The sequence below is a fragment of the Pan troglodytes genome, chromosome 19 (assembly GCF_028858775.2).
Source record: "Pan troglodytes isolate AG18354 chromosome 19, NHGRI_mPanTro3-v2.0_pri, whole genome shotgun sequence".
Taxonomy (NCBI): domain Eukaryota; kingdom Metazoa; phylum Chordata; class Mammalia; order Primates; family Hominidae; genus Pan; species Pan troglodytes.
Window position 1 is genome coordinate 93,275,910 of NC_072417.2, and position 27,682 is coordinate 93,303,591.

The following is a 27,682-nucleotide window of genomic DNA, read 5'->3' on the forward strand; positions in this document are numbered from 1 at the left end:
TCCCTGATATTTTGGTTGGAATTGTGTTGAGTCTGTACATCAACCTGGGGAGAACTGATGTCTTAACAATATCGACTCTTCCAATCTGCTCAGTGTATCTCTCATTTATTTACATCTTTAATTCTCACAGCAACGTTTTGTAGCTTTCAATTACAGAGCTTGCTCATCTTTTGTCAAGTATACCCCCAAGTATTTCATGTATTTGATGGTACTGTATGTGGTGGTGTTTTCCAAATTTCCCATTCCAAGTGTTCATTCCTGGCATATAGGAATACAACTGACTCTTCTATATTGACTTTGTAGAATGCTACCTTCCCAAAACTCAATTATTAGTTCCAGTAGCTTTGTGGTAGACTCCTTAGGATTTTCTACATAGAGAAACATATAATCTGTGAAGAAAGCCTTCTTCTTTTCCACCCTGGAGGCCTATTCTTTCTCTTGCCTTGTTGCACTGGCCAGAATCCACAGTGTAATATATTGAACAGAAGGGAGAGGACACCTGTGCCTTGTTCCTGAGAGGGTTACTGAAAGCCCCAATTGCCACTGTGGATTTGTCTATTTCCCCTTGCAGTTTTATCCATTTTTCCTTCCTATATTTCCTGTATTTTGAAGCTCTGTTATTAGGTGCATAGGTATTTAGTATTGTTATATCCTTTTAATGAATTACCCCTTTATCATTATCAAATGACTCTCTTTGTCCCTTGCAATATTCTTTGCTCTGAGATCTCCTTTGTCTAATATTAACAGAGCTGCTTCAGGTTTATTTTGATGTGTGCATTACCATGGTGTATTTTTCTCCATCTTTTCACTTTTGTCTTTATATTTCTCATAAGCAACAGTATATAGGTGTGGTATGGCTTTATAGTCCAGCCTAACAATATCTGTCTTTTAATTTTGCAGTAGGCAATTTGCTTGTTTTCCCTTGCTCGTGCTTTTGGTTTGTAAGTGTAATTTTAGAGGGGGATGCATGAGATTCCTCATGATATTTGTGCTGAGATGTAATTCACACACCATAACATTTACCATTTTAAAGTATGCAATTCAGTTTTTAGTACACTTGTACAACCATCACGATTATCTAATTCCAGAACATTATTATCACCTTCAAAAGAAACCCTATACTCATTTTCAGCCACTCCTCGTTTCACCCATCCCCCTCCTCCCCCCTCAAGCTCCTGAAACCACTGTGAATGGTTTCCTGCTAATCTCTCTATGGATCTACCTGTTCAGGACGTTTCATGTAAATGGAATCACACCACGTGTGGCCTTTTGTGTCTGCCTTCTTCCACCTAGCATATTGCCGAGGTTCATCCAGGTTGTAGTGTGTCAGCACTTCATGTCTTTGTATTGCCAAGTAATATTGTGTGGATTCACCAGTTTTGCTTACAGCTGATGAACATCTGGCTTGTGTCCACTTTTTGGCTCTTATGAACAATGCTATGAACACATTAGCTTTATGTGTGCAGATTTTTTGTTTTAATTCTCTTGAGTATAGACCTAGGAGGAGAATTGCTAGGTCAACTCCTATGTTCAACATTTTGAGGAACTGCCAGGCTGTTTTCCATAAAGGCTGTGCCTGTTTACAATCCCACTAGCAATGTATGGGGCTTCCAGTTTCTCCACATTCTCCTAAACACTGCAGAGCAGTATATTAGTCCATTTTCATATTGCTATAAAGAACTGCCTGAGCCCGGGTGCTTTAAAAAGGAAAGAAGTTTAATTGACTCACAGTTCAGTGTGTCTGGGGAGACCTCAGGAAACTTACAATCATGGTGGAAGGCGAAGACGAAGCAGGAACCTTTTTCCCAAGGTGGCAAGAAGTGCCAAGTGAAGTGGGAAGAGCCCCTTATAAAACCATCAGACCTTGTGAGAACTCACTATCACAAGAATAGCATGGGGGGAACTGCTCCTATGATTCAATTACCTCCACCTTGTCTGTCCCTTGACATGTGGGGATTAGGGGGATTACAATTCAAGATGAGATCTGGGTGGAGACACAAAGCCTAACTAACTCTATCAGTCAGTTTGGGAAAGTTATCTTCCAATCCATGAACCTGGGACATTTATATATTTAGGTTTGCAATGCCTTTCAACAAGCTATTTGTAGTTTTCGGTGAACAAGTATAGCCCTTCTTTTGTTAAATTTATTCCTACATATTTCACTCTTTTTGATGCAATTGTAAATGGAATTATTTTCTTAATTTCATTTTCAGGTTGTTCAGACTGCTAGTGTACAGAAACACTGGCTTTCCTATGTTGAACATATATTCTGCAACCTTGCTGACCTCATTTATAAGTTCTGATAGGTGATTTTTTAAATGTGTCAATTCCTTAAGATTTTCTAGGTATAAATCATGTCATCTGGGACTAGAGAGTTTTGATGCTTCCTTTCCGATCTGGATGCCTTCTTTCTTTTCTTGCTTAATTGTCCTGGCTCGTAACTTCCAGTACAATGTTGGAATAGACGTGGCAAGAGCATTCTTGTTTTGTTCCCAACCTTAGCGGGTAATGCTGTGGTTTTTCATCGATGCTGTTTATCAGGTTGAAGCAGCCCCCTTCCATTCTTATTGTCTATCTTGAAAAGGTGCTGGATTTTGTCCAGTGCTTTTTCTGCATCTGTAAATCATCATGTGGACTTTGTCCTTTATTCTATTGATAGGGTGTATTACATTGACAGATTTTTGGATATTAAACCAACTTTCCATTCCTGCGATAAATCCCACTTTGTCAGTGTACAATCCTTTTTATATGTTGCTGGATTTGTTTTGCCAGTTTTTTGAGGATTTTTACATCTACATTCATATGATATTGATCTAGTTTTTTCTTGTGGTAGCTTTGTTTTGGTGTCAGGTAATGCTGGCCTCAGGGTGAGTTGGGAAATGTTCTGCCTTATATTTTTTGAAAGATTTCGTGATCCAGCACTTTGGGAATCTGACGGGGGCAGATCACAAGATCAGGAGTTTGAGATCAGCCCGGCCAACCCAGTAAAACGCCGTCTCTACTAAAAATACAAAAAATTAACCGGATGTGGTGGCAGGCACCTGTAATCCTAGCTACTGGGAGGCTGAGGCAAGGGAATCACTTGAACCCAGGAGGCGGAGGTTGCAGCAAGCCAAGATTGTGCCACTGCACACCAGCCCAGGCAACAGTGTGAGACTCTGCGTCAAAAAATAAATAAATAAATAAATAAATAAAAAATTGTGATGGTGATAATTCTGTAAAAGTTTAGCAGGATTCACAAGCCTTGGCTTTCCTTTGTTGAAAGTTTGATTACTGATTTAATCTGTTTGTCCTAGGAATTTCTCCATTTTATCAAGGTTCATCTGTTGGCAAACAATCCATGGCACTGATACTTTGTATTCTGTACAGTCAGCTGTGCCATCACCTCTTTCATTCTTGATTTTAGTTATTTGAACATATTTTTCCTTAGACTTGCTAAAGATGTGTCAATTTTGTTGATCTTTTCAAAGAATGAACCGTTGGTTTTATTGATTTTCTCTATTTTTTTCTATTCATTTATTTCTAGTCTCATCTTTATTATTTCCTTTCTTCTGCTTCCTTTGGGTTTAGCTTGCTTTTCTTTTAGTTTGAGGTGAGACAGACAATCTGCAATAAATGTAATTATTGACATGGTTATTTTCAACCTACTACCGTTTTGTATTTGTCCATCTCATAAGTTCTCTGTTCCCTTTTCCTTCCTTTTCAGGATTCTTAGATTAAGTATTCCTTAGAACTCTTATTTTGTCTCCTACGTTGGCTGTTTATTTCTGTTTCACATTTTTGTATTGCTTTAAAGGTTCATACCTAAAAATTGCTTAACACTTTTATATATGTTTCGCATCTTTAATTCATCACAATCTGCCTTCAAGTAATAGTGTAAGAATCTTGACAGTAGACTTCCATGACTCCTTTCTTCGGTGCTGTGCTATTTTCGTCATACATTTTATGTCTATGTATTATTTTAAACAATCTTACTACAAAGAAACATGCCAACAGCATCAACATTACCATTCTATTTCTATACTTTAGACATACCTCAAAGGGTCAGGACACTCTAGCTCTTGGTTAGAACCCTTTTTATGTGGTTTTTCTTTTAGGAAAATTGCCTGGCTTTAAGACAAGGCATCCTATATGTATTTGTTGAATAAATTTCAACCACCCAAAAAAAAGAAAAAAAAAAAAAACCAGAAAATATACCATTAGGAGTATAAATGGGTGGAAAATCTTTCTGCAACGTTAATTTGAAACATGTACCTTGATCAAGACAATCACTTCTAAAGATTATTCTGGGTGGGCACAGTGGCTCATGCCTAATCCCAGCACTTTGGGAGACCAAGGCAGGAGGATCACGTGAGGTCAGGAATTTGAGACCAGCCTGGCCAACATGGTGAAACCCCAACTCTATTAGAAATATGAAAAATTAGCCAGGTGTGGTGGTGGGCGCCTGTAATCCCAGCTACTCAGGAGGCTGAGGCAGGAGAATCGCTTGAACCCAGGAGGTGGAGGTTGCAGTGAGCCGAGATCACACCATTGTACTCCAGCCTGGGCAACAAGAGCGAAACTCCATCTCAAAAAAATAAACAAATAAAAGATTATTCTAATGAATCTTCAACTGCTTCCAAAGGAGGCATGGTATAGAGGCTGGAAAAGTAGCTTTTTTTTTTTTTTTTTTTAACATAGTGAAATATATATGATACATTACTAAGCAAAAACCTGAGTTAATAATGGCAAAGTGGGTTACAATTTTGGCTTAAAAAGGTCTTTATGTACAGGTAGATGTACAAGATAAATTAAAATACTGGATGGACAGTCATCAAATTGTGAGTTATATCTGGGTAGGAGGATTAAGGATGACTTTTTCAAATTATGCATCTCTATGATTTTTTTCAGTGAGATTATACTTTTGTAATGAAGTACATAACCCAGGGGTTTTTCATCTGGATTTGGTTGCTGGGGACCTTGGGAAGCCCCTCAGGATCTAGAGCCAGTTTTTCCACCTGACCAGAGGCCCAGTGATACCTACCTAGCAAGGCTCAGCAGACCCCCTGCCTGAACTTGACTCCATCTGGACTCTGGGAGGATCCTGGCCCCAAACCACCCTCCCAAGAACCTCCATGAGTTCTCTACCTCGTGTATCCTTCTCTTCCCAGCATCACTGCAAATGTTCCACCCTGTCCCGCACCATGCCCCCATCCATGAGCACTTAGCATCCTTCCCTGGTATAGGCAGGAGCAACGCTCAACTTCCTGGAGAAGTCCACGTTCCAGACAGCTGTCTACAGCAGAACCACACACCACCAAAGGGAAATAGCATTTTCATCACTGACTGCCCAAGGGCCAGGCTGCTCTCCAGAAAGTCTGGAGACTTTCCTTGTCAACCTTTAGGACTGGTGGTTTTTAAATCTTGGAGAATCACATACCATTTCTGATTTGTCAGTACAGTTTGACATTTTTATGAACACTTGTTCTGTATTTTTCCTTTTTGGATGACCTTTCCTAGACAGTGTGTGGGGTAGCTTAAGCCCCACCCCTTCTCCTGCCATCTCCTCCCCAAGGCACCAATGCTGCCTCCTCCACTGTAACACCACGTGCTTATTCATCTAGAATCATTCTTACTGGTAATGGAGGCCTTCCGTCCTCCGGAGTGACTGTGTGGAAACCTGAGCCACTCCTCACCTCTAACACAAGCCTGGCAGCAGCTCCTGATGAGACCAGGTGAGCCTCAGCTCAGGCGCCTGCAGATACGGACATTGAGGCTGGCACTAGCCAGAGCTGTGGTGGGCGTCACTCCCCACTGCTGCTGAGCAAATGCCCTGAACACACCTGTATCTGGTTCCTCCTTGCCAGGAACTCATTAAGCTGCCTGGGCCTGTAGTCTCGTGCTCCTCCCGCTCGGCCAGCAGTGCCACCTGGGAGTCTTGTTACCTGCAGGTTCTCACTCAGCAAGCCAGGACAGGGCCCGAGCACTTGCATTTCTAACCAACTCCTGATGATGCAGCTGGTCTACCAGCCACCAGCTGGCTAGCAAGGGTCCAGTCACAGTTTCAGTGAAAGGAAGTTCCATTCATAAACTATAGAATTTCAGATGCCTTCAAGTAGAATCACCTGAGGAAATTTAAAACTATTTCCAAGCTCACCCTAACCCTGAAATAAGATTATCATCCCAACTAATTTCAGGAAGGGAGGGGCCAGTTTTAACATTTCCATTTCAAATAGTAGAGCCCGGTGTGTAATCCCAGCACTGTGTGTGTAATCCCAGCACTTTGAGAGGCTGAGGCGGGAGGACTGCTTGAAGTCAGGAGTTTAAGACCAGCCTGGTCAACAGAGGGAGACCCTGTCTTTAAAAAATTAAAAATTGGGCAGCTGTGGTGCTGTGTGCCTATAAAGCTACAGGTAATTACTTTAACTATTTCAACAGATAACTTAAATACTTTAATAATTTAAATATTTAAACAGATAATTATCTGTTGTAGCTTGTCAACATTGTGGTAAGTCATGATCCTGCCACTATACTCCTGCCTGGGTGACAGGGAGATCCTGGGCTCTCAAAAAAACAAACAAAAAAATTAGAAAAATGAAGCCAGGCATGGTGGCTCACACCTGTTATCCCAGCACTTTGTAAGGCCAAGATGGGAGAATCACTTAAACCCATGAGTGACAGACCAGCCTAGGCCACAAAGTGAGACCCGGTCTCTACAAAAAATTTAAATATTAGCCAGATGTGCTGGCATGTACCTGTAGTCCCAGCTAACTCAGAAGGCTGAGGTGAGAGGATCGCTTGAGCCCAGGAGGTTGTGGCTGCAATGAGTTGTGATGGTGCCACTGCTCTTCAGCCTGGGCAGCAGAGCAAAACTCATCAACGATGAAACTCTTTCCAAAAAAAAAGATTAGATAAGTGAGTGAAATGGGCCAGGTGCAGTGGCTCACGCCTGTAATCCCAGCACTTTGGGAGGCCGAGGTGGGTGGATCACGAGGTCAGGAGATGGAGACCATCTTGGCTAACACGGTGATACCCCGTCTCTACTGAAAATACAAAAAAATTAGCCTGGCATGGTGGCGGCCGCCTGTACTCCCAGCTACGTGGGAGGCTGAGGTAGGAGAATGGCATGAACCCAGGAAGTGGAGCTTGCGGTGAGAGGAGATCGCGCCACTGCGCTCCAGCCTGGGCAACAGAGGGAGACTCTGTCTCAAAAAAAAAAAAAAAGAAAGAAAAGTGAGTGAAATGACCCAAGACTACACAGTAAGTTACTAGAGAAGCTGGTGGCACCTTAGAAGTAGAGAGTTTATGGGAAAAGTTTTAAATCTTTAATGAAAAAGACTTAGAACAATGTATTATTTACATGTAAATAAGAAAAGGGAGCAGAATCCCCATATCCTCTTCAAAGGAAGGGAGACGGGAGGCCATTTATGAGAAGAAAGTCCATATAAACCCCATCAAGTAGAATCTGGATCCAAATACTTCCAAACAGGAGTACACAGCAGGTGAACAGTCTCCCTCATCCAACTGATCTGCTGCTTCAGATAAGATCAGCAACTGAAAGTGAAGAAACAAACAGATTAAGGAACAACACAAACAAAATGAAAATTTGTTAACGTAAATTTAACTAAAACCTCACAACAGACTTCTCAAAACAAAAAACAGGCCAGACATAGTGGCTCACGCCTGTAATCCCAGCACTTTGGGAGGCTGAGGTGGGCGGATCATTTGAGGCCAGGAGCTCGAGACCAGCCTGGCCAACATGGTGAAACCCCGTCTCTACTAAAAATACAAAACTTAGCTGGCTATGGTGCACGCGTCTGTAATTCCAGCTACTCAGGAGGCTGAGGCAGGAGAATTGCTTGAACCCAGGAGGCAGAGGTTGCAGTGAGCCGAAATCGCGCCACTGCACTCCAGCCTGGGTGACAGAGCGAAACTTCGTCTCAAAAACAAAACAAAACAAACCACAACAACAACAAAACAAACTCAAGTGCCCCAAACTAAGAATAGGGAAGTTCCCTCTACAATTACAGTAGAGCTGGACGATTTCCTACCGTTCATCGGCATCTCATCAATCTGAGTGGAATAGTACTGCTCGATATCTCTGAGGATGCGGATGTCGTCATTCTTTACAAAGTTAATGGCCACACCCTTCCGGCCGTATCGACCTGATCTCCCAATTCTTCAGGAATAAAACAATATTACAGTTAGTATATATAACAATCAAGATTTAGTAAATGTGTCACAGAAGTGAAGCCAATGAGAGCTTGCACCCTACCTGTGTATGGACAATTCTCTGTTATTGGGGAGATCGTAGTTAATGATGAGGGACACCTGAGGGACATCCAACCCCCTGGCCCAGACGTCTGTAGAAATAAGCACTCGGCTGCAAAAAGAAAGAGTGTTTGAGGTGATTAAATTACTCATACAAGTATAAGACTGGACTTGCTTCCATTGCTAATTTTAAGGAATCCTGGCTGCAGGTCCAAAATATACGAGATTCTCCTCTCTCAACAGTCTGTCTGCAAACGTGAAGCCTCAGGGACAGCACCAGAAACCCCTGTGCAGAGGGGCTGTTGGTGGATTTAGTTACTTCGGTCATGTGCTCCATCAGATTAAAAAAATAGACATCTTTTACTAGACTATCTTTAACTTGTTTAATCGGTCCTAAACCAATAATTGGGAAAAATACTTCACTTTTGCCTAGCAAAAAATTAAAAACGGTAACTTCAGCCGGGCATGGCGGCGGCTTATGCCTGTAATCCCAGCACTGCCAGAGGCTGAGGCAGATGGATCACCTGAGGTCAGGAGTTCGAGACCAGCCTGGCCCACATGGTGAAACCCCATCTCTACTAAAAATGAAAAAAAAAAAAAAATTAGCCATTCCAGCTACTCGGGAGGCTGAGACACAGGAGTCACTTGAAATCAGGAGGCAGAGGTTGCAGTGAGCCAAGATTGTATCACTGCACTCCGGCCTGGGTAACGAAGTGAGACTGTCTCAAAAACAAACAAACAAAAAAAAGACACACACAGCACATTTGTTAAGCTGACCACAAGGTGGGCAAAGAAGGAAGTCTGAATCAAGTTCAAATGAATGAAACCACCCAATCCACGCTTTCTGACCACTGTGGAATTAAACTAATTGAAACGATGAACAGAAAACCCCCCTACTTACTGGAAAAGAAGACACACACTTGTAACCAAGGTGACCAACCTGGCTAGTTAAGGCTAGTTATCACCTCAACCTAAGTATTACAGGAGCACAGCGGACCCCTCATTAACTGGAAGGTTTTCTGCTCACCCAGGGCCTCAGCTTTCAGAGCAGAAGCTTGTCATCCCCCCGGGTGTGGGGCCTGCACTTAGGCAGTGCATATGAAGTGCTTAGCACAGTCTAGCAAACCCTGACCTGCAGAGCCACAGCATAGCGGACCCACCTGGCGCCCGACCGGAACTCCTTCATGATGGACTCCCGCTCTTTCTGGGGCATGTCTCCATGCATCGAGGATACGGTGAAGTTGGCTTCCCTCATTTTCTCCGTCAGCCAGTCCACCTACAAATCCAATCAACAGATGCTACTGCAAGCTAGTATACCAAAGCAGAGACGTGCATTCGGGACTTTACCGCATCATTTGCAGAACCAGTATCAATATTCATAAGGTAACTGCTCTTAAAACTCAGAATCATCCTAACTGGATGTACAAACTTTTTCCCAGAAAATGTTGGGGTGCACTCACAAAACCCTCTTACTTCATTTTCTCCATATAATGACTCTATGGGGGGAGGGGGCCAGGTGTGCTCATTCTCATTTGAAATCCAATCTTGTTAGAATGTAGCCCAACTCCTCTCCTTTCTCAGGAAAGTGGCCGACAGTTCTCAGGTCTGCCTCCACATTACCATCACCTGGGGATCTAAAACTACTCAGGCCTGGGGTCCACCTTCAACCAACGAAATCTGAATCTTTAGGGGTGGCTGATATCGCTGTTCTGTAAATGAAGTTTTAATGGTCACAGCCACGTGACCGTTTGCATATTGTCTACAGCTGCTTTTACAAGAGAACACATACCCTGAAAGCTTAAAATATGGACAAACTGGCCCTTTACTGAAAAATCTTGATTGACGTCATTCAGAGACTCAATCTGCAGTTTCCCTTCAGCACAGGGAGGCTGTGCAGTGCCTCTCACCTTTCTTTTGGTGTTGCAGAAGATGACCGCCTGAGTGATGGTCAGTGTGTCGTAGAGGTCACACAGAGTGTCAAATTTCCACTCTTCCCTCTCCACTGCCACGAAAAATTGCTTGATGCCTTCCAGAGTCAATTCATCACTGAAGGACAAAGACAAATCCTGTTACATACTCATCCTTCCTTCTAGGACTTGAGGGTGGGCCAAGCCAGGATCCAGGGAGACCCTGGTGGAGAAGGTCACACCGTGATATCTGGTGCAGACCCAGCAGCCCCAGCCCTGTCCTCCATCCTATCACCACTTCCGTCACACAAGCCTCCATTCTGTATCCTACTTAACATTTCACAATGTGCAGCACATGGAATACGATTCTAAATGAAACACTGATAAATAAATACAGTCACCTAATTTTTAAATTTAGAATTATTGGTTCAAACCACAATGAGGATTGTAAAAGATGGGTTGTTTTGTTTTGTTTTGTTTTGTTTGAGACAGGGTCTTGCTCTGTTGCCCTGGCTGAAGTGCAGTGGCACAATCAAAGCTCACTGCAGCCTCAGCCTCCTGACCTCAAGCGATCCTCCCACCACAGCCTCCTGAGTAGCTGGGACTAGAGGCATGTGCCGCCCTACCTGGCTAATTTTTTATTATTGGTAGAGATAGGGTCTCTATATGTTGCCCAGCCTATTTGGTTTTTTAAAACAGGAATTTTAAAAGAATTTGCATGCTTTCAATTCCTTTACACTCAGGCAAGAGGATAGCCTGAGGTCCGGGTTTTGACACCAGCTTCAGCAACACAGCCAGACTCTGGCTATAAAAAGTTTTTGAAATTACGACATAAAATCCTTTATAAATGCGGCCCAGTGTTCTAGTAAACTTGACAAGAGGGGCTCCTACCGTTTCACCAAGATGCGGATTGGGTCGGTCATGAACTTGTTGGTCATCTCCAGAATCTCGTGTGGCAGCGTGGCACTGATGAGAACCACCTGTGTGGCTGGAGGCAGGTACCTGTATACATCGTAAATCTGCTCTTTGAAACCTGGGACAGGGAGCAAGACAGGTGAGGGATGTTTAGGGCGGCACACCCAGAAATGGAAGGTGCACGCCCAGTGTTCCCACTGGGTTAGAGGCAGAGTGGTGATAAGGTACGTTTGACAGGAAATCTCATTTTTACAGCACCAGGCCACATCCACGCGTTCTCTCCGTCCCTACTCCCCGCCCCCCGGAGTGTTATCTGGTTGAGGGAATCTGGTTTCCCTTTGGTGCTTCTTCAATCTGAAGTGATCTAGGGATCAAGAAACCCACCCCGAGAGTCCTAGATACCAAATAAAAAGCCATAGAGGCTGGCCTGAGTCACCCACGATGAATAAACAAATAAAATCAAGGTAGGAATTTTTTGTTCATAATTGCCACCAAGGCACAATTGTTTTTCCACGATGAAAACGCTATTCACATTCAGAACAGTCACTGGCGGTTTCAATTTTACACTGTGAAAATTTAAGAACTAAGAATTATGTCAGTAGAAAAGTAATTCTTTTGTTACTCATACCTTTATTCAACATTTCATCAGCTTCATCCAAAACCAACATTTTGATAGCACGTGTCCTTAGCCTTCTGCGACGAATCATATCTATAACATGAGATTTTGAAATACTTATGACAAATCACATCTATGAGATTTTGAAATAATCACACCTGAGGCTCCCAAGAAAGAGCTCATCATTCCACTGGTCTCAGGGTTCCAGAGACCTTCCCTCCACCTCCTGCAAGTGACCCAGGTGCAAAAGTCTACCGTGCGGCCTACCAAATCGAAAGCTGTCCTGTACCATTTAAGCACTTCTTACAAATACTACCGGCAGCACCATTTTTAGCGACAAAAGTGCTTACCAAAAACACGCCCTGGAGTGCCCGCGACAACATGCTGTCCATAATCCAGCTTCCTGATGTCCTCGCCAACATTGGTGCCTCCAATGCAGGCATGGCACTGGACATTCATGTAGTCACCGAGAGCAAGCAGCCCCTGAAACAAAGCACAGGTTCACGTCCAGGGTGGGAGAGAGAAACATCCACATTTTCCAAAAAGAAAGACTGTTTCTCCTCCGAGATGATCACCGATTATTATTTATGCCATTCTTATCTCCAAACCACAAAATTCTCCTGCTCTTTTCTCTGACAAAAACAAGTTAATTTTGCTTTTTTTTTTTTTTTTTTTTGAGACGGAGTCTCACTCTGTGGCCCATGCTGGGGGGCAGCAACGCAATCTTAGCTCACTGCAAGCTCCGCCTCCCGGGTTCAGGCCATTCTCCCGCCTCAGCTTCCTGAGTAGCTGGGACTACAGGCGCCCGCCACCACACCAGGCTAATTTTGTTTTTGTATGTTTAGTAGAGATGGGGTTTCACCGTGTTAGCACACTGTGCTGTGTGCATCCTATATGTGTATTCAGGGAGTCGTTATCTCCTGACCTCCTAATTGGCCTGCCTCGGCCTCTCAAAGTGCTGGGATTAGAGGCGTGAGCCACCACACCCGGCCTGCTGGTTTCTTATTACAAAAGCTATATCATTAACAGAAAAGAATATGTAAAATTCATAATCCCATCCACTGAAGAAACCAACATTAACATCTTAATATACATCTTTTTAAACATACGTCTTTATACTACGTTAAGTATAAAATGGGTACAATTTATTTTTTTTTGAGACAGAGTTTCACTCTTCTTGCCCAGACTAGAGGACAATGGCACAATCTCAGCTCACTGCAACCTCTGCCTCCCGGGTTCAAGTGATTCTCCTGCTCAGCCACCCAAGTAGCTGGGATTACAGGCGCCTGCCACCACGCCCAGCTAATTTTTTTGTATTTTTAGTAGAGACAGGGTTTCACTATGTTGACCAGGCTGGTCTCAAACTCCTGACCTCAGGTGATCCACCCACCTCGGCCTAATTTATTTTTATTAAAATTGACTTTTCGCAAAAAATCTACATTTCTAAGGCTGTAAAAAACTACCGAGAGCACACAAGCCACACCAAAAATGACTTAATACAAACCAGCAATTTATATAATGATTCATGGCAAAATGTTAATCAGGAAGAAAATTTTGAGGTATCAGAAAACAGGATTGGATTAAATAAATAAGTCGGTGTTTCACAACTAAATCACAAAAGCAGTACTTGTTAATCGGACACCGCTATCTTTAGCCATCTCACCTTCTGGATCTGCACAGCCAACTCTCTTGTGGGAGCCAAGATCAAAGCTTGAGTTTCACGAAGCTGGTGAAATAATTTATCAGAAATTAGAGAATCCGCAGTATTATCAAAGTGGATTCCAAGGTCAAAGCTCGAGTTTCACGAACCTGGTGAAAGAATTTATCAGAAATTAGAGAATCCACAGTATTATCAAAGTGGATTGTAGTCATTCACACTCAGATCAATATGAGAAATAGTATCTCATATTAATCATACTTCTCATCTCTTACAGGTTAGCAAATATTAATGTCATTTAAATTGCAAATCCAACAATAACTTAATGTGTCAGGATCCTCGTCTGCAGACAAGAGCTTCCTCTAGTTAAATAGCAAATCGTGACACAATATTAGTGCAAATATTAGTGTACAACTAAGACTCTGTGTAAAAATTTGCTGAGTCAATACATACTAGAAAATTTTAAATTATACTTTTTGAACACTGTAGTTACAGAAGAAAAAGCAAGTATTTCCTAGAATTACATAACAGTTTGTTTTAAGAATGGCAAATTACCTGAATATCCAAACACTGGAGGACTGAGATACTCAAGGTGGCTGTTTTTCCTGTGCCGGACTGAGACCTATTCAAGGAAACAAAAGCAGTGGGATTAGAGGGAGGACAGGCCACGCCACAGCTGCACTCCAAGGCCTGGGCTCCAGAGGCACTTAGGTACCTTCTTAGAGCAAGCCCCCGTACCTAATACCATCTTAACTGCGAGGAGGCAGGACTCGGGCCCAGTGTCACAGCTTGTTAAGTGTCCATGAAGAGAGTAGACATGGCTTCTGCACGGGGGCAATGGAGTCACAGACTCTCTAACTTCAAGAGGCGTTTCATAGGTGTCAGAAAAAGGAGGACTCCCCTTTATCGAAATACAACTCTTTTCCTTCTAGGATTTTGGACTAACTCTCTCCTCCAAAGAAATTTTTGTGTAAATGAGTCTTTTTTGAAATTAGGCAAACGAGGGATAAAGCTATGAAAAGAGGATTTGTGGTGCTAGGAGATACGGCTATATACAGGTTTTCATCCAGAGTTCCTGGCTCACAGCTCCCATAGCCCTTATTACAGTCTTATTAAATTGATGGGTTTGTTAGGCCTCAGGAAACAGTCTCTCTGACCTTCTGCTCTCCTTTCACCTGCTCCACAGCAGGGCTCTAATCTTCCCTGCCTTTCAGATTGTGAGTCATAAAGACCCTCATGTCACGGCGTGGTGGCTCAGGCCTGTATTCCCAACACTCTGGGACACAGAGGCAGGATTGGATGAAGCCAGGAATTCGAGACCAGCCTGGGCAATACAGCAAGAGACCCCATTTCTAAACAAAACAAAAAACTAACCAGGAACGGCGGCACATTCTGGCAGTCCCAGCTACTTGGGAGGTTGAGGCGGGACGACTCCTTAATCCTTGAAGTTAGAGGTTGCAGTGAGCTATGACTGCACCAATGCATTCCCGCCTGGGTGACGAAGTGAGGCCCCATATCTTAACAAAAAAAATGTTGAGGGCGGGCACAGTGGCTCACGCCTGTAATCCCAAGGCTTTGGGAAGCCAAGGCAGACAGATTGCCAGGAGTTTGAGAGCAGCCTGGGCAACACAACAAAACCCTGTCTCTACAGAAAATATAACAAGTAATTGGGCATGGTGATGTGTGCCTGTAGTCCCAGCTACTTGGGAGGGTGAGGTGGGAGGATCGCTTGAGGCTGCTATGAGCTGTAATCACATGACTGCTCCAGTCTGGGAGACAGAGTAAGACCCTGTCTCGAAAAATGTAAACAATTTAAATTTCAAATTTTTTTTTAAAAAAGCATTATGGTATTATCCCAGAAAAGCTCCTGCCCTATTCCCTTATGGGGGAAAGAATGCTGACCTCATGGAATTTTCCATAAAAACCCAAGAGGACTGGGTTCCAAGAGCTTCTAGATGGCTGAACAGACAGTGGAACACAAGGAGGTTCCGGGAGGTGACCACCCGCCCCTTGGAGGCTGCACCCCTCCCCCCATATCTGTATCCTCTGCAGTACCCTTTATCATAAACCACTAAATGTGTTTCCCTGAGTTCTTTGAGCTGCTGTTCCAGCAAATTAATCCAACCTAAAGAGGAGATCCTGGGAACCCAACTTGAAGCTGCTTGGTCAGAAGTTCTAGAGATCCGAACTTAGAACTGGTGTCTGAAAAGAGGGTAGTCATGGGGACTGAGCCCTCAACCTGCAGGATATGGCCTATCTCCAGGCAGGTGGTGTGAGAGTTGAACTGGAGGACACCCAGCTGGAAAACCCCCACACCTCTGCTCACAGAAGTCGTCTTCTGTGCTGATGATTGTCTTGGTGGTGTGAGAGCAGAGGAAAAGCACAGTCTGTTTTTCCGAAATTGTGTTATATACAATTCCACATGCCAGCAAACCACTAAGCAAAGCTGGCTAAGAAAATGAAAGCCTTGGCCGGGTGCGGTAACTCATGCCTGAAATCCCAGCGCTTTAGGAGGCCAAGGAGGGTGGATCACCTGAGGTCAGGAGTTTGAGACCAGCCTGACCAACATGGTGAAACCCCGTCTCTACTAAAAATATGAAAATTAGTCGGGCATGGTGGTGCATGCCTGTAATCCCAGCTACTTGGGAGGGTGAGGCAGGAGAATAGCTTGAAACTGAGAGGCAAAGGTTGCAGTGAGCCGAGATGGCACCACTGCACTCCAGCCTGGGCAACAGAGCGAGACTCCATCTCAAAAAGAAAATGAAAGCTTTCTACAGTAGAGAACACAAATTTAAAAAATTATTAAACCCTGTGGCTAAAGTCAGGGAAAGTGTTGGAACTGAGCGTGTACAAGCTGAGGGAAACAGTCATCCCGGAGCATCTAACTGCACTGCGCTGCCCAAATTCACATCCAGCCCTGCGCCACACCCCAGGACAACTTACTGTGCGATGACATCTCTCCCTTTGATGATCTGCTTGATTGCTCGTTGCTGGATTGCTGATGGTTTTTCAAAACCTGCAAATAAAAACAAAAAATTAGCTCTCACCACAATGACGGCATAGAAACCCTGTACTGTAAGCTCCTCAGGGGCAGACATGGTTTGTTTTTTGAACCTGTCCTCCAGCCTAACCCAGTGTTCAACATAGCAAGCTCTCAAAACCCAGGGGCTCAATGAATTGGGCTGAGTGGATTTCTACACTAACGTGGGATATTATTTGTAAAGACCAATCTCTATTTTAAAAAAAACCACCAAATTGTAGAATATAGACACCACATTTGTTTAAAAAAAAAAAAAAAATCTGGGCGTGCAGCATCTGGAAGTATAAGTGCCAAAATGTTCCTGGCAGTTACTGCAGTAGAGGGGTGGAAAGAAACTTACTTTTTACTCTAATTACTCCCTTAGGTTTGACTGGATTACAAACAACCTATACTACTTTTTAAATTAAAAAAAAAACAAACAAAAAAACAGGAAAGGCACTCTAGCCATTGTTCTCTCCTACTAGCTAGCATTAAGTCTGTGTGTTGCTGACAGGTCTACAACTCCGTTTAACCTGCGTGGGTCACGCTGCAGGGTGTCCTGTGTTGTTCTGTCTGGATGCAGCTCACTAACTACAACACCATCTCTCTTGCAAAGCAACTACTACACCAAAGGGTGAGGCTATTTTCAAGAAGAACCACGTGTTTTTCAAGTAAATAAAATTTTATGTACAAAAACTCTATTTCAATTATTTTTTGGTAGTCTCTTAAATGTAGCTCTGCTCAGTTCTGGGGCATAGCGAAAAATAAGAAACAAAAGAAAATGTAGCACAATTTCCCATCTTAACACAAACGCAAATATAGCAGATGATTTAAACTCTTCATGAAGAGCAAGCACATAGATGGGAAACGAACAACAGTGTCTTAGGGCAGGGACCGCCTGAGTGCCAGGAAACCAGGTGGGGCTGTCAGCCTCACTGCGAGGCTGCCTGAGATGCTTTTTCACCACCCATCCTCAGCAACTTCGCTTCACTTTGTCCAAACAGTTGTGGCATCAAGAACTACAGGATACGGCCAGGTGGGGTGGCCCACACCTGTAATGCCATCACTTTGGGAGGCAGAGGCTGGTGGATCACTGAGGTCAGGAGTTCAAGACCAGCCTGGGCAACATGGCAAAATCCCCTCCCTACTAAAAATACAAAAATTAGTAGGACGTGGTGGCCCACACCTATAATCCCAGCTACTCGGGAGGCTGAGGCAAAGGAATCGCTTGAGCCCCAGAAGTGGAACTTGCAATAAGCTGAGATCATGCCACTACACTCCAGCCTTGGTGACAGAGCAGGACTGTCAGAAGGAAAAGGAAGAAAGAAAAGGAAGAGAACTACACGATAAAAAATGTCCCTGTCCCAAGCATTAAACACAGGCCATTTATCCCAGATGCTGGTCATTCCCATCTATGTGCCCAACCCAACCTCTTCTCCAGGCTCTCCCTCAACTTCCTCACATCTTTCAAACATACCAAGAGACAGCTCCTGATTCTGACTCTCTGGAGTGCTGCCTACCTAGCCAAATGTCTGCAGCATCAACCACCGCTTACTCAAAACACTCCAACTCTCCTTCTTCTGTCGCTCACGTTCAATCCATCAGCCAATGCTGTCAGCTCCCTGGTACTCCATCTCCAAGGCAGCACAATCCTCTCTTCCCTGAACTGGAGCAAAAGCTCCCAACTCTCTTGTTTCCTCTCCTGCCTTGCCTCGCCTCACCTCAAATCTACAGACACCCAGAAGAATCTTTAAAACTGTAAATGTGATCGTGTCACATAGCTACTTAAAACCTTCCAGTGGCTTCCCACTAGATTTCTAAATGAAATTCAAATTATTCGTCACCCTACACGTCTTTGCTAGATCTGCCCCGACTAGCTCTCCAAAATCCCACCACAGGGGACTTCTTTCAGTTCCTGGAATGCAGCTGGCTAAGGGCTGCAAGGCCCTGGCACCAGCTGTTCCTTCTGCCCCAACTGCTCTTCCCTCTTCTCATTAACAGTCTCCTTCATCCAGAACTCTGCTCAAATGGCACCCCCTCCTGCGAAGCCCCTTACCTCTCTGCTTTACTAATTCTCTCCTCCTTCCCGGTCCCACTCTATTCAATTACCCCGCTGCAGGTTCTTCACAGCAACCACCACTGCCCGGGCAGCCTGACAGTATGCTTTCCCCCCAAACGAAATTCAAAACCCGTAAAGGCGCAAACCCATCCGCTTTACCGCCAAAACCCCAGTACCCAGAAAAGCTAATAGGGAGAAAACAGTTATCTGCTGAATGAACGACGCTGAGGCGCCTCGAAGCGGCTGCAGCCCCCGACAGACCCAGCGCCGAGCTCTGCACGGGGGACACGCACCGAAAGCGCCGACACAGCCAGGCGTGAGGGCGAGGACGGGGGTGGGGGTGGGGGTCGGACGTCACTGGCCCCCGAGCCTCGACCCTGACCACGACCTCCGGAGCGCAGGGCCGGCCCGGGAGTCACCAGTCGGGCCCTCAGCCCCCGGCTCGCCCCCGACTCGCCCCCGGCTGGCCCCCGCGGCCCGCGCCCGCTCACCGTAAGCGTAGATGCCCCGCAGCAGGTCCTCCCGCAGGCCCATGGTGTCGAACGTGGGGGTCACATCCACCTCCTCGCTGGTCTCGAATTCCACTTTAGTCATGTCTTCCTCTTTGAGCAGCCGCTTTCGCGCCGAGCCCGAGGTCGCCATCGTGGCCGTGGTCGCCATGATTCAGAGTCCGCGGAAGAGCACAGCGGACCTCGCTGCCGCTGCCGACCTCGCTGCCGCTGCCGACCTCGCTGCCGCTGCCGACCTCGCTGCCGCTGCCGACCTCGCTGCCGCTGCCGCTGCCGCTGCCGCTGCGGACCTTAAGAGAACTGCCAAGCGGAGCCGAGAACTGAGGCCTTAAGTATGCCAAAGCGAGAGACGTGCGTGCGTACGTGCTTACGTGCGTACGTGCTTACGTGCGACGCGGCCACGCCTCTGGGGGACGGGGCACTCTTCGTCACGTGAAAGGGAACTGGGCGTTTGCCGCAGGGAAAAGTAAGGTGTTTCTGCTCTCGCGCCACATGCAGTTCCCGCGGGATCTCGTTGAGGGCGGGGTACCCAGTTCCTTACAAAAGGGATGGAGGGTGTGGGACCTCTGAAGTTGGCGGTGTTTCGTAGCGGCTGCGGGATTTCGCGGACTGGGGCGCTGAGGTTCTTTGAGCGGCGTGTGGCCCTGAATTCCCTGGAAACAGGCTGGGGCCGCGAGGGGCCTCCGCTCCGGGCGGGGTCCCCAGATAGCCCCGCCTCGAATAAAAATGACGAGCACGGGTCCTCTCTCGGGCCCGCAGTGGGTGGACTGCGTCGCGGACCCGTAGTGGAGGTGCCCAGCTCGCCGGGGAGATTCGGGTGGAAACCCTCACGGCCGCCGGTGGTGGGCCCCGGCGCGGCGCTGGGCTCCGGCGGGTCTGCGCTGGGGAGGGCCAGGGCCCCTGACGCCGGCGTCCCTCTTAGGGGACGCGCCTGGGTGTGTCTTCACCGTTTGCCTGGTGAGTTGGAGACAGGGTCTGGCTCCGTCGCCCAGGCTGGAGTGCAGTGGTAGGATCAGGGTTCACTGTAGCCTCCGCCTCAGCCTCTGGAGTAGCTGGGACCTCAGGCGCGCGCCACCACGCCCGGCTAATTTTTAAAATTTTTTTGTAGAGACGGGGTTGGGGGAGGGGGGGGTTAGGGTTGTCCTGGCTGGTCCTGAACTGCGGGGCCTCAGGTGATCCGCCTGCCTTGGCCTCCCAAAGTGCTGGGATTACAGGCATGAGCCACTGTGCCCGGCAAGCAGCTGTTCTAAAGTAAAATACACGCTGAGCCTGCCATTTGCTCTTAATGAAGGCCACTTGTCAGTAGACGATGCTGCTAATGCGTGTCCTGCAGCAAAGATAACCCAGACGGGATCATTTTTTAATTGCCCAGCAGAGCTTTAACCAGTTGCGCATCTTAACCTGCTTTTGGTTTGTTCGTTTGTTTGTTTTGAGACAGTCTGGCCCTGTCGCCCAGGCTGGAGTGCCATGGCGCGATCTCGGTTCACTGCAGCCTCCACCTCCCGAGCACAGGCGATCCTCCCGCCTCAGCCTCCAGAGCACCTGGGACCACAGGTGTCGCTACTACGCACAGCCACTAACCGCTTTCTTATCTGACACTTTAAGTGCTTCTTCGTACCCAGCTCCTCTAACGCCTTTTGAAGCAGCTCCATCATCTTTGAAGGGCAGTTCATGCTGTTGAGAATCATGTTTGTAACTTTGGGAAAATTGTATTTCCACGAGCGCCAGCTCTGTCCTTTTTTTTTTTGTTTGACGGAGTCTTGCTGGGTTGGCCCTGACTGGAGTGCAGTGTCGCAATCTCAGCTCACTGCAAGTTCTGTCGCCCAGGTTCACGCCATTCTCCTGCCTCAGCCTCCCAAATAGCTGGGACTACAGACACGCGCCACCACGCCCAGCTAATTTTCTGTATTTTTAGTATAGACCGGGTTTCACCATGTTGGCCAGGATGGTCTTGATCTCTTGACCTCATGATCCGCCCGCCTCGGCTTCCCAAAGTGCTAGGATTACAGGCGTGAGCCACCGCGCCCCGCTATTTTGTGTGTGTGTGTGTGTGTCTGTGTGTGTGTGTGTGTGTGTGTGTGTGTGTGACAGAGTCTCGCTCTGTTCCCCAGGCTGGAGTGCAGTGGCGCAATCTTGGCTCACTGCAACCTCTGCCTCCCGGTTCAAGCGACTCCCCTTCCTCACCCTCCTGAGTAGCTAGGATTACAGGCATGCACCACCACGCCCGGCTAATTTTTGTATTTTTAGTAGAGATGGGGTTTCCCCGTGTTGGTCAGGCTGGTCTTGAAGTCCTGACCTCATGGTCTGCCCGCCTCAGCCTCCTAAAATGCTGGGATTACAGGCATGAGCCCGGTGCTGTCCTTTCTTATGGTCACAAATCTGGCTTGCATCACTGGGCACATCTTTAATCCACAGCTTCTTTCTAGGAGTGCTTGAAAAGCTCTCCTTTTGTGAAGGTTAATTTTAGTTAAAACCAGAGCATCCTGGCCAGGCCTGGTGGCTCACGCCTGTAATCCCAGCACTTTGGGAGGCCGAGGCAGACGGATCATGAGTGTAGGAGTTCGAGAACAGCCTGGCCAAAATGGTGAAACCCCATCTCTAGTTAAAAAAAAAAAAATACAAAAATTAGCTGGCCGTGGTGATGGGTGTCTGTAGTCCCAGCTACTCTGGAGTCTGAGGCAGGAGAATCTCCTGAACCCCAGAGGTGGAGGTTGCAGTGAGCTGAGATTGCGCCACTGCACTCCAGCCTGGGCGACAGAGACTCCATCTCAAAAATAAACAGAAAACCAGAGCATCCTTTTATCAAGAGGTCGGTGGATTGCAGTATTTCAAGGGTGAACAAGTAAATGCAGCCTTCTCCAAGAGTGAATCTCATTCTGGCCCCAGAATTTATCCATGACAGATAATTGACCTTCTGATAAACATTCCTTGTAAGGATGCTGGTGTTACCCAAAATATTAAATATTTATAAAGCTGAATAAAATGTAAGTTCTGATACCTTCCTCACTCTACAAAGGATCATTTAGTGCCTCACACTGTTTCCCAGGCCGTGCTGTAGCGCTTTGTCGTAAAATACACACAGATTTCAATGACTTAATGTAGGAGAAGAATGTAAAATACCTTGTTGACTAAAGAAAAACAGTTAAGCTTTTAAAGAATTAAAGTTAGTTTTATTCAGAAGCCTTACTGAGGACCCTACACCCTGGCCCCAGCCCAGGAGCTCAAGCGATCCTCCTACCTCGGCCTCTCAAAGTGCTGGAATCACAGGTGTGAGCTACCAGGCCTCACCTTGTTCAAAGTTTTAAAATCTAATCCACAAACTGCTTAGATTTGTTTTCCTTCATATTTTTATGACTAGATGATCTAACATTTTACACCATTTTCCTGGAAATGTTGTTTATGCCAGGTGTCTGAACACACATCTTAAAGGGCTCTAACTTTTCTGGGGAGCAGTAGCTTTTTTCTGGGGAGCAGTAGCCCAGAGTCTATGACAATGTGACAATGATGAGAGCTGCTGAGGTTTGCTGCAGTCTCTGGGTGAACGATGCTTTCTAGGGAAACAATGGGGCATAAAAGAGACATGGGCTCTCCTGCCTTGAGATTAATCACGTGAGATGGACCCCTCCCCAACACACAAACACTGTGGGACATGAGGTGCTGGAGACGGGGCTGCTCACCCAGAGCTTAATGGGTCTGTCCACCTTTGTGACCAAGAGGCCTCTTTTCTTAGAGGCTGAGGGGCCCTGGGATGATGAGGGTAAATCCACTTTTTAGAGTAGGAATCTCCAAACCCCAGGCCACGGACCAGTATCAGCACCTGTGTGTGGCCTGTTAGGAACCAGGCGGTGCAGCAGGAGGCAAGCAAGGGAGCTCAACTGAGCTCTGCCTGCTGTCAGCAGCAGCACTGGACTCAGAGGAGTGTGAACCCTGTTGTGAACTGCACATGCGAGGGATCTAGGTTGTGCACTCCTCATGAGAATCTAATGCCTGATGATGGGAGGTGGAATAGTTTCATCACGAAACCACTACCCCTTCCATCTCTGGAAGAATTTTATTCCACCACCTGTGGAAAAGTTGTTGACGTGGCTAGACTTTGTGTCTTCACCCACATCTCATCTGGAATTGTAATCCCATAATCCCTATAATCGCCACGTGTCGAGGGAGAAGCCAGGTGGAGTAATTGAATCACGGGGATGAGTCCCCCATGCTGTTGTCTCGATAGTTGTCTCGAGATCTGATGGTTTTATAAGGGGCTCTTCCCCTTTTGCTCGGCACTTTTCCCCTCCTGCCATCTTGTGAAGAAGGTGCCTTGCTTCCCCTTCACCTCCTGCCATGATTGTAAGTTTCCTGAGGCCTCCCCAGCCATGCTGAACTGTCAATTAAACCTCTTTCCTTTATAAATAACCCAGGCTCGGATAGTTCTTTATAGCAGTATGAAAATGGAATGGGTTTTGTCTTCCACAAAACCCGTCCCTGTTGCCAAAAAGGCTTTAGAAAACGCAGTGCGGGAAGGTGGTGAATAGATGGGAGGAGACTCATGTTTTTGTCATGTAGGAGAGCAGCAAGAGCTCCTCTCAAGAGAAGAGGTTTTTGCTGTGAAATATGGTGAATGCTTTTCCATGGCCTATGTAGTGCTCAGCAGATGCCCTAGCGTCAATAGGATCCCAAACCCCTTGTTCTGTTTATTACTGGTAGGCAGTTAGGATCGCATCAGCCGTGTCTTGAGAACATGCCTTGTGAGTCATGCACCAGATTTGTTAAAGTGTCGGCTCTGAGTAGCTCTGTTGTGCTATGCATAACATCTACTTAAAAAATGAGAGCTGACAGCCTCGCTTACCTTTCTATCCACAAGTCCCCTGCTTAAAGTTCTGGATAAATGTTTCCGTTCCTATGGGAAACCTCCATTATCTCCATAAGTACAGAATGCAGATAGCTATCTTTTTTCTTTTGCTGATGGAGACACTAAGGCCCAGTGTGATAAGTTCAAGCGCCCTACAGGGAAAGGCACAAGCAGGCCAGGCTCTGAGTTCCCTAAACAGTAGCTATAGTGCCTGCCCTTTGTCCCTGGCCCCCATGGCGTCTAGGAAAAGAGGCTCCCGGTCACTGAGGTAGACAGACCCCTATGCCTGGCCTCAGCATCCTCGCTGTCACCGGCATCTCACTTCCCACATGGTTTCCACGTTGGGGAGGGAGACTACTCACCCCATTAAATGTGGCTGCTAGGGTCATGTCTGTTTCGCCCCCACTGTTTCCCTAATGCTCAGTAGGTGTTCAATAAATAGTTGTTGGCTTACTCAATGTGTGGACCTCTGGGGCAAGAGAGAGGGAGGGACACAACGCAGTCCCAGCTGGCCAGGAGCGCTGTGAGCTCAGGAGATTGCTGTAGGGGAGATGGTGAGGTAGGAATTTGGCAGGACTTGTTTCACAAGATAGAGGTCACAAAGACCCGCTGATAAAACAGGGTGTGGTAAAGAAGCCTCCGAACTCCACCAAAAGCAGGATGGTGATGAAAGCAGCCTCTGCCTGTCCTCACTGCTCCTTATATGCTAATTATAACGCCCAAAAGACACTCCCACCAGCCATGACAGTCTCCAAGTGCTATGGCCACCCCTGCAAGTTACCCTATGTGGTCTGAAACAGGGAGGAACCCTCAGTTCCGGGAATTGCCCACCCCTTTCCCGGAAAACTCATGAACAGTCCACCCCTTTTTAGCATACGATTAAGAAATTACCATAAAAGCCAACTGGCACCCCTCAGGGCTGCTCTGCCTATGACGTAGTCACGCTTTTATTCCTTTACTTCCTTCATAAACCTGTTTTCACTTCATTCCGTTGGCTCACTTTTGAGTTCCTTCCCGTGGGAAGCCAGGAACCCACGTGGTCTCACAGGCTGAGTCCTACTTTGGGGGTTTGCCCTGTGACAATGGGAACAGCCCGGTGGTCTGCCACCCTCCAGAGCCGACCTGTCCCTTTTCCTTTACCTTCATTGGCTCCCAGGAATCAGGTAGAAAAGGGTGAGGTGGCTCTTCTTGCCCAGGAGGCTCAGGGGCAGTGCTGCTGGGCTGCACTGGGTTCCTGTAACTCATCACTGCAGGAGTTGATGTCCTAGATAGAAGTGACCTCGATCTGATCCAAGGGGCCATCCCCTAAAAGTGACTTCCTGCCAGAAGCCTCCACCCATCCGTAGGTATTAAAGGGTGAACACTGTTCATTTCTAGGCACAGCCCTGCCTAAACCCAACTGGCTGGGGCAAGGCACCTTGCTGAGCGCTGCCTGAACTCACCTCACTGCTGTCTTGACTCTCAGACCCTGCACTGGCTGGTCAGAGTCTAGCACATGTGCAGTGTTAACAGAAAAACCAAACCCTGTAAAAATGTTTTCAAGAGGGTTATTCTGAACCAGTAGAAGTGACTGTGGCCTGGAAAAAACACAAACCCAAAAAGCCTTAAGTGGTCACAAGGTACCCAGGTAACAGTTTCTGTCAGGCCTCTGAGCCCAAGCTAAGCCACCATATCCCCAGGGACCTGCACATATACATCCAGATGGCCTGAAGCAACTGAAGATACACAAAGGAAGTGAAAATAGCCTTAACTGATGACATTCCACCATTGTGATTTGTTTCTGCCCCACACTAACTGATCAATGTACTTTGTAATCTCCCCTACCCTGAAGAAGTTTCTTTATAATCTCCCCCACCCTTAAGAAGGTTCTTTGTAATTCTCCCCACCCTTGAGAATGTACTTTGTGAGATCCTCCCCCTGCCCTCCAAAACATTGCTCTTAACTCCACCGCCTATCCCAAAACCTATAAGAACTAATGATAATCCCACCACCTTTACTGACTCTCTTTTTGGACTCAGCCTGCCTGCACCCATGTGAAATAAGCAGCCGTGTTGCTCACACAAAGCCTGTTTGGTGGTCTCTTCACAAGGACACGTGAGACAGTTTCCTTTTTTTTTTTTTTTTTTTTTTTTTTGAGATGGAGTTTCACTCTTGTTGCCCAGGCCGGAGTGCAGTGGCACAATCTCAGCTCACCACAACCTCTGCTTCCCAGGTTCAAGCGATTCTCCTGCCTCAGGCTCCCAAGTAGCTGGGATTACAGGCGTGCAGTACCACGCCTGGCTAATTTTTTGTATTTAGTAGAGATGGGGTTTCACCATGTTGGTCACGCTGGTCTCAAACTCCTGACCTCAGGTGATCTACCCGCCTTGGCCTCCCAAAGTGCTGGGATTACAGGCAGTAGCCACTGTGCCTGGCTGGTAACAGTTTACTTTTATACATTTTAGGTAAACAGGAGTTACAGGCAAAGATGTAAGTCAGTGCATGGAAGGTGTACGTTTGGTTCAGCCTGAACGGCAGGATATCCCAGAGCAGGGGCTTACAAGTCATACGTGGGTTTTACAGATTCTTTACTTGCCATTTGAGAGAGTTCAGCTATTATTTATATTACGTTTTGGGGGAGTCAAAAAGAGTTAATCTACCGTCTAAAGACCTGAAGTAAGTAGAAAAGAATGCTTGAGTTAAGGCAGTTGTGGGGATGAAGGCCCTTGTTATGTAAATGAAAGCCTGATAGGTTTCTAGCAGCCCTCCGAGAAAATGGATGGCAAATGTCTCTTTTCAGACATTAAAGGTGTCAAGCTGTCAGCAAATCTCTCCTAGATCCAGGCAAGGCCTGGATATGTTAATGGACATTCTCTACAGATGCAAATTAATTTCCCCCACAAAAGATAGCTTTTTTTTTTTTTGAGACGGAGTCTCGCTCTGTTGCCCAGGCTAGACTGCAGTGGCACAATCTTGGCTCACTGCAAGCTCCGCCTCCCAGGTTCATGCCATTCTCCTGCCTCAGCCTCCCGAGTAGCTGGGACTACAGGCGCCTGCCACCACGCCCAGCTATTTTTTTTGTATTTTTTAGTAGAGACGGGGTTTCACCGTGTTAGCCAGGATGGTCTCAATCTCCTGACCTTATGATCCACCTGCCTCAGCCTCCCAAAGTGCTGGGATTACAGGCGTGAGTTCACCGCGCCCAGCCGAAAGACAGCTTTGCAGTGCCATTCCAAAATATGTCAAAGAAATATATTTCACAGAAAAATATTTTGATTTCCATTCTGTCATGTGTGCTCATCCAGAACCAGTTTGGAAAGGAAGCCACCTTGTACCAGGTTAATTAAAAAAAAAAAGGTTGACAAGGGTTTATGGTTAGTAGGGTGTGAATCAGCCTTTGCCTGCCATGGCCTTAGGTCTTGTTTATAATTTGGTATCTTATTGCCACAAAGAGTCTGTTTGATCAATCTTATCTCTATTTTAACCTAAAAGAAAAACTTCAGCCTGTTGCAGGAAGCCAGGGACCCCGAATGGAGGGACCAGCTGAAGCCACAGCAGAAGAACATAAATTGTGAAGATTTCATGGACATTTATTAATTCCCCAAATTAATACTTTTATAATTTCTTACGCCTATCTTTACTGCAGTCTCTGAACATAAATTGTGAAGATTTCATGGACATCACTTCCCCAATCAATACTGTTATAATTTCCTATACCTGTCTTTACTTTAATCCCTTAATCCCATCATCTTCATAAGCTGAGGATGTATGTCCCCTCAGGACCCTGTGATGATTGCGTTAACTGCACAAATTGTTTGTAAAACGTGTGCTTGAACAATACGAAATCTGGGCATCCTCAAAAAGAACAGGATAACAGTGACTTTCAGGGAACAAGGAAGATAACCATAAGGTCTGACTGCCTGCGGGGCCG

General features: G+C 46.2%; 1 protein-coding gene across 1 annotated transcript; it reads right to left on the reverse strand.

Annotated features, from left to right (window-relative positions):
• Nucleotides 1-7,281: 7,281 nt before the first annotated feature.
• On the reverse strand, nucleotides 7,282-19,812 carry LOC129135262 (eukaryotic initiation factor 4A-III-like). The gene is made up of 12 exons (XM_054670222.2): nucleotides 18,915-19,812; nucleotides 16,289-16,361; nucleotides 13,901-13,967; nucleotides 13,352-13,414; nucleotides 12,039-12,171; nucleotides 11,701-11,781; nucleotides 11,049-11,190; nucleotides 10,158-10,296; nucleotides 9,411-9,526; nucleotides 8,255-8,362; nucleotides 8,031-8,158; nucleotides 7,282-7,533 (listed from the first exon to the last, which is right to left on the reverse strand). Exons 1-12 carry the CDS (start codon nucleotides 19,081-19,083, stop codon nucleotides 7,517-7,519), a joined length of 1,236 nt encoding a protein of 411 aa, XP_054526197.1. The 5' UTR covers nucleotides 19,084-19,812; the 3' UTR covers nucleotides 7,282-7,516.
• Between the last annotated feature and the right edge of the window lie 7,870 nt (nucleotides 19,813-27,682).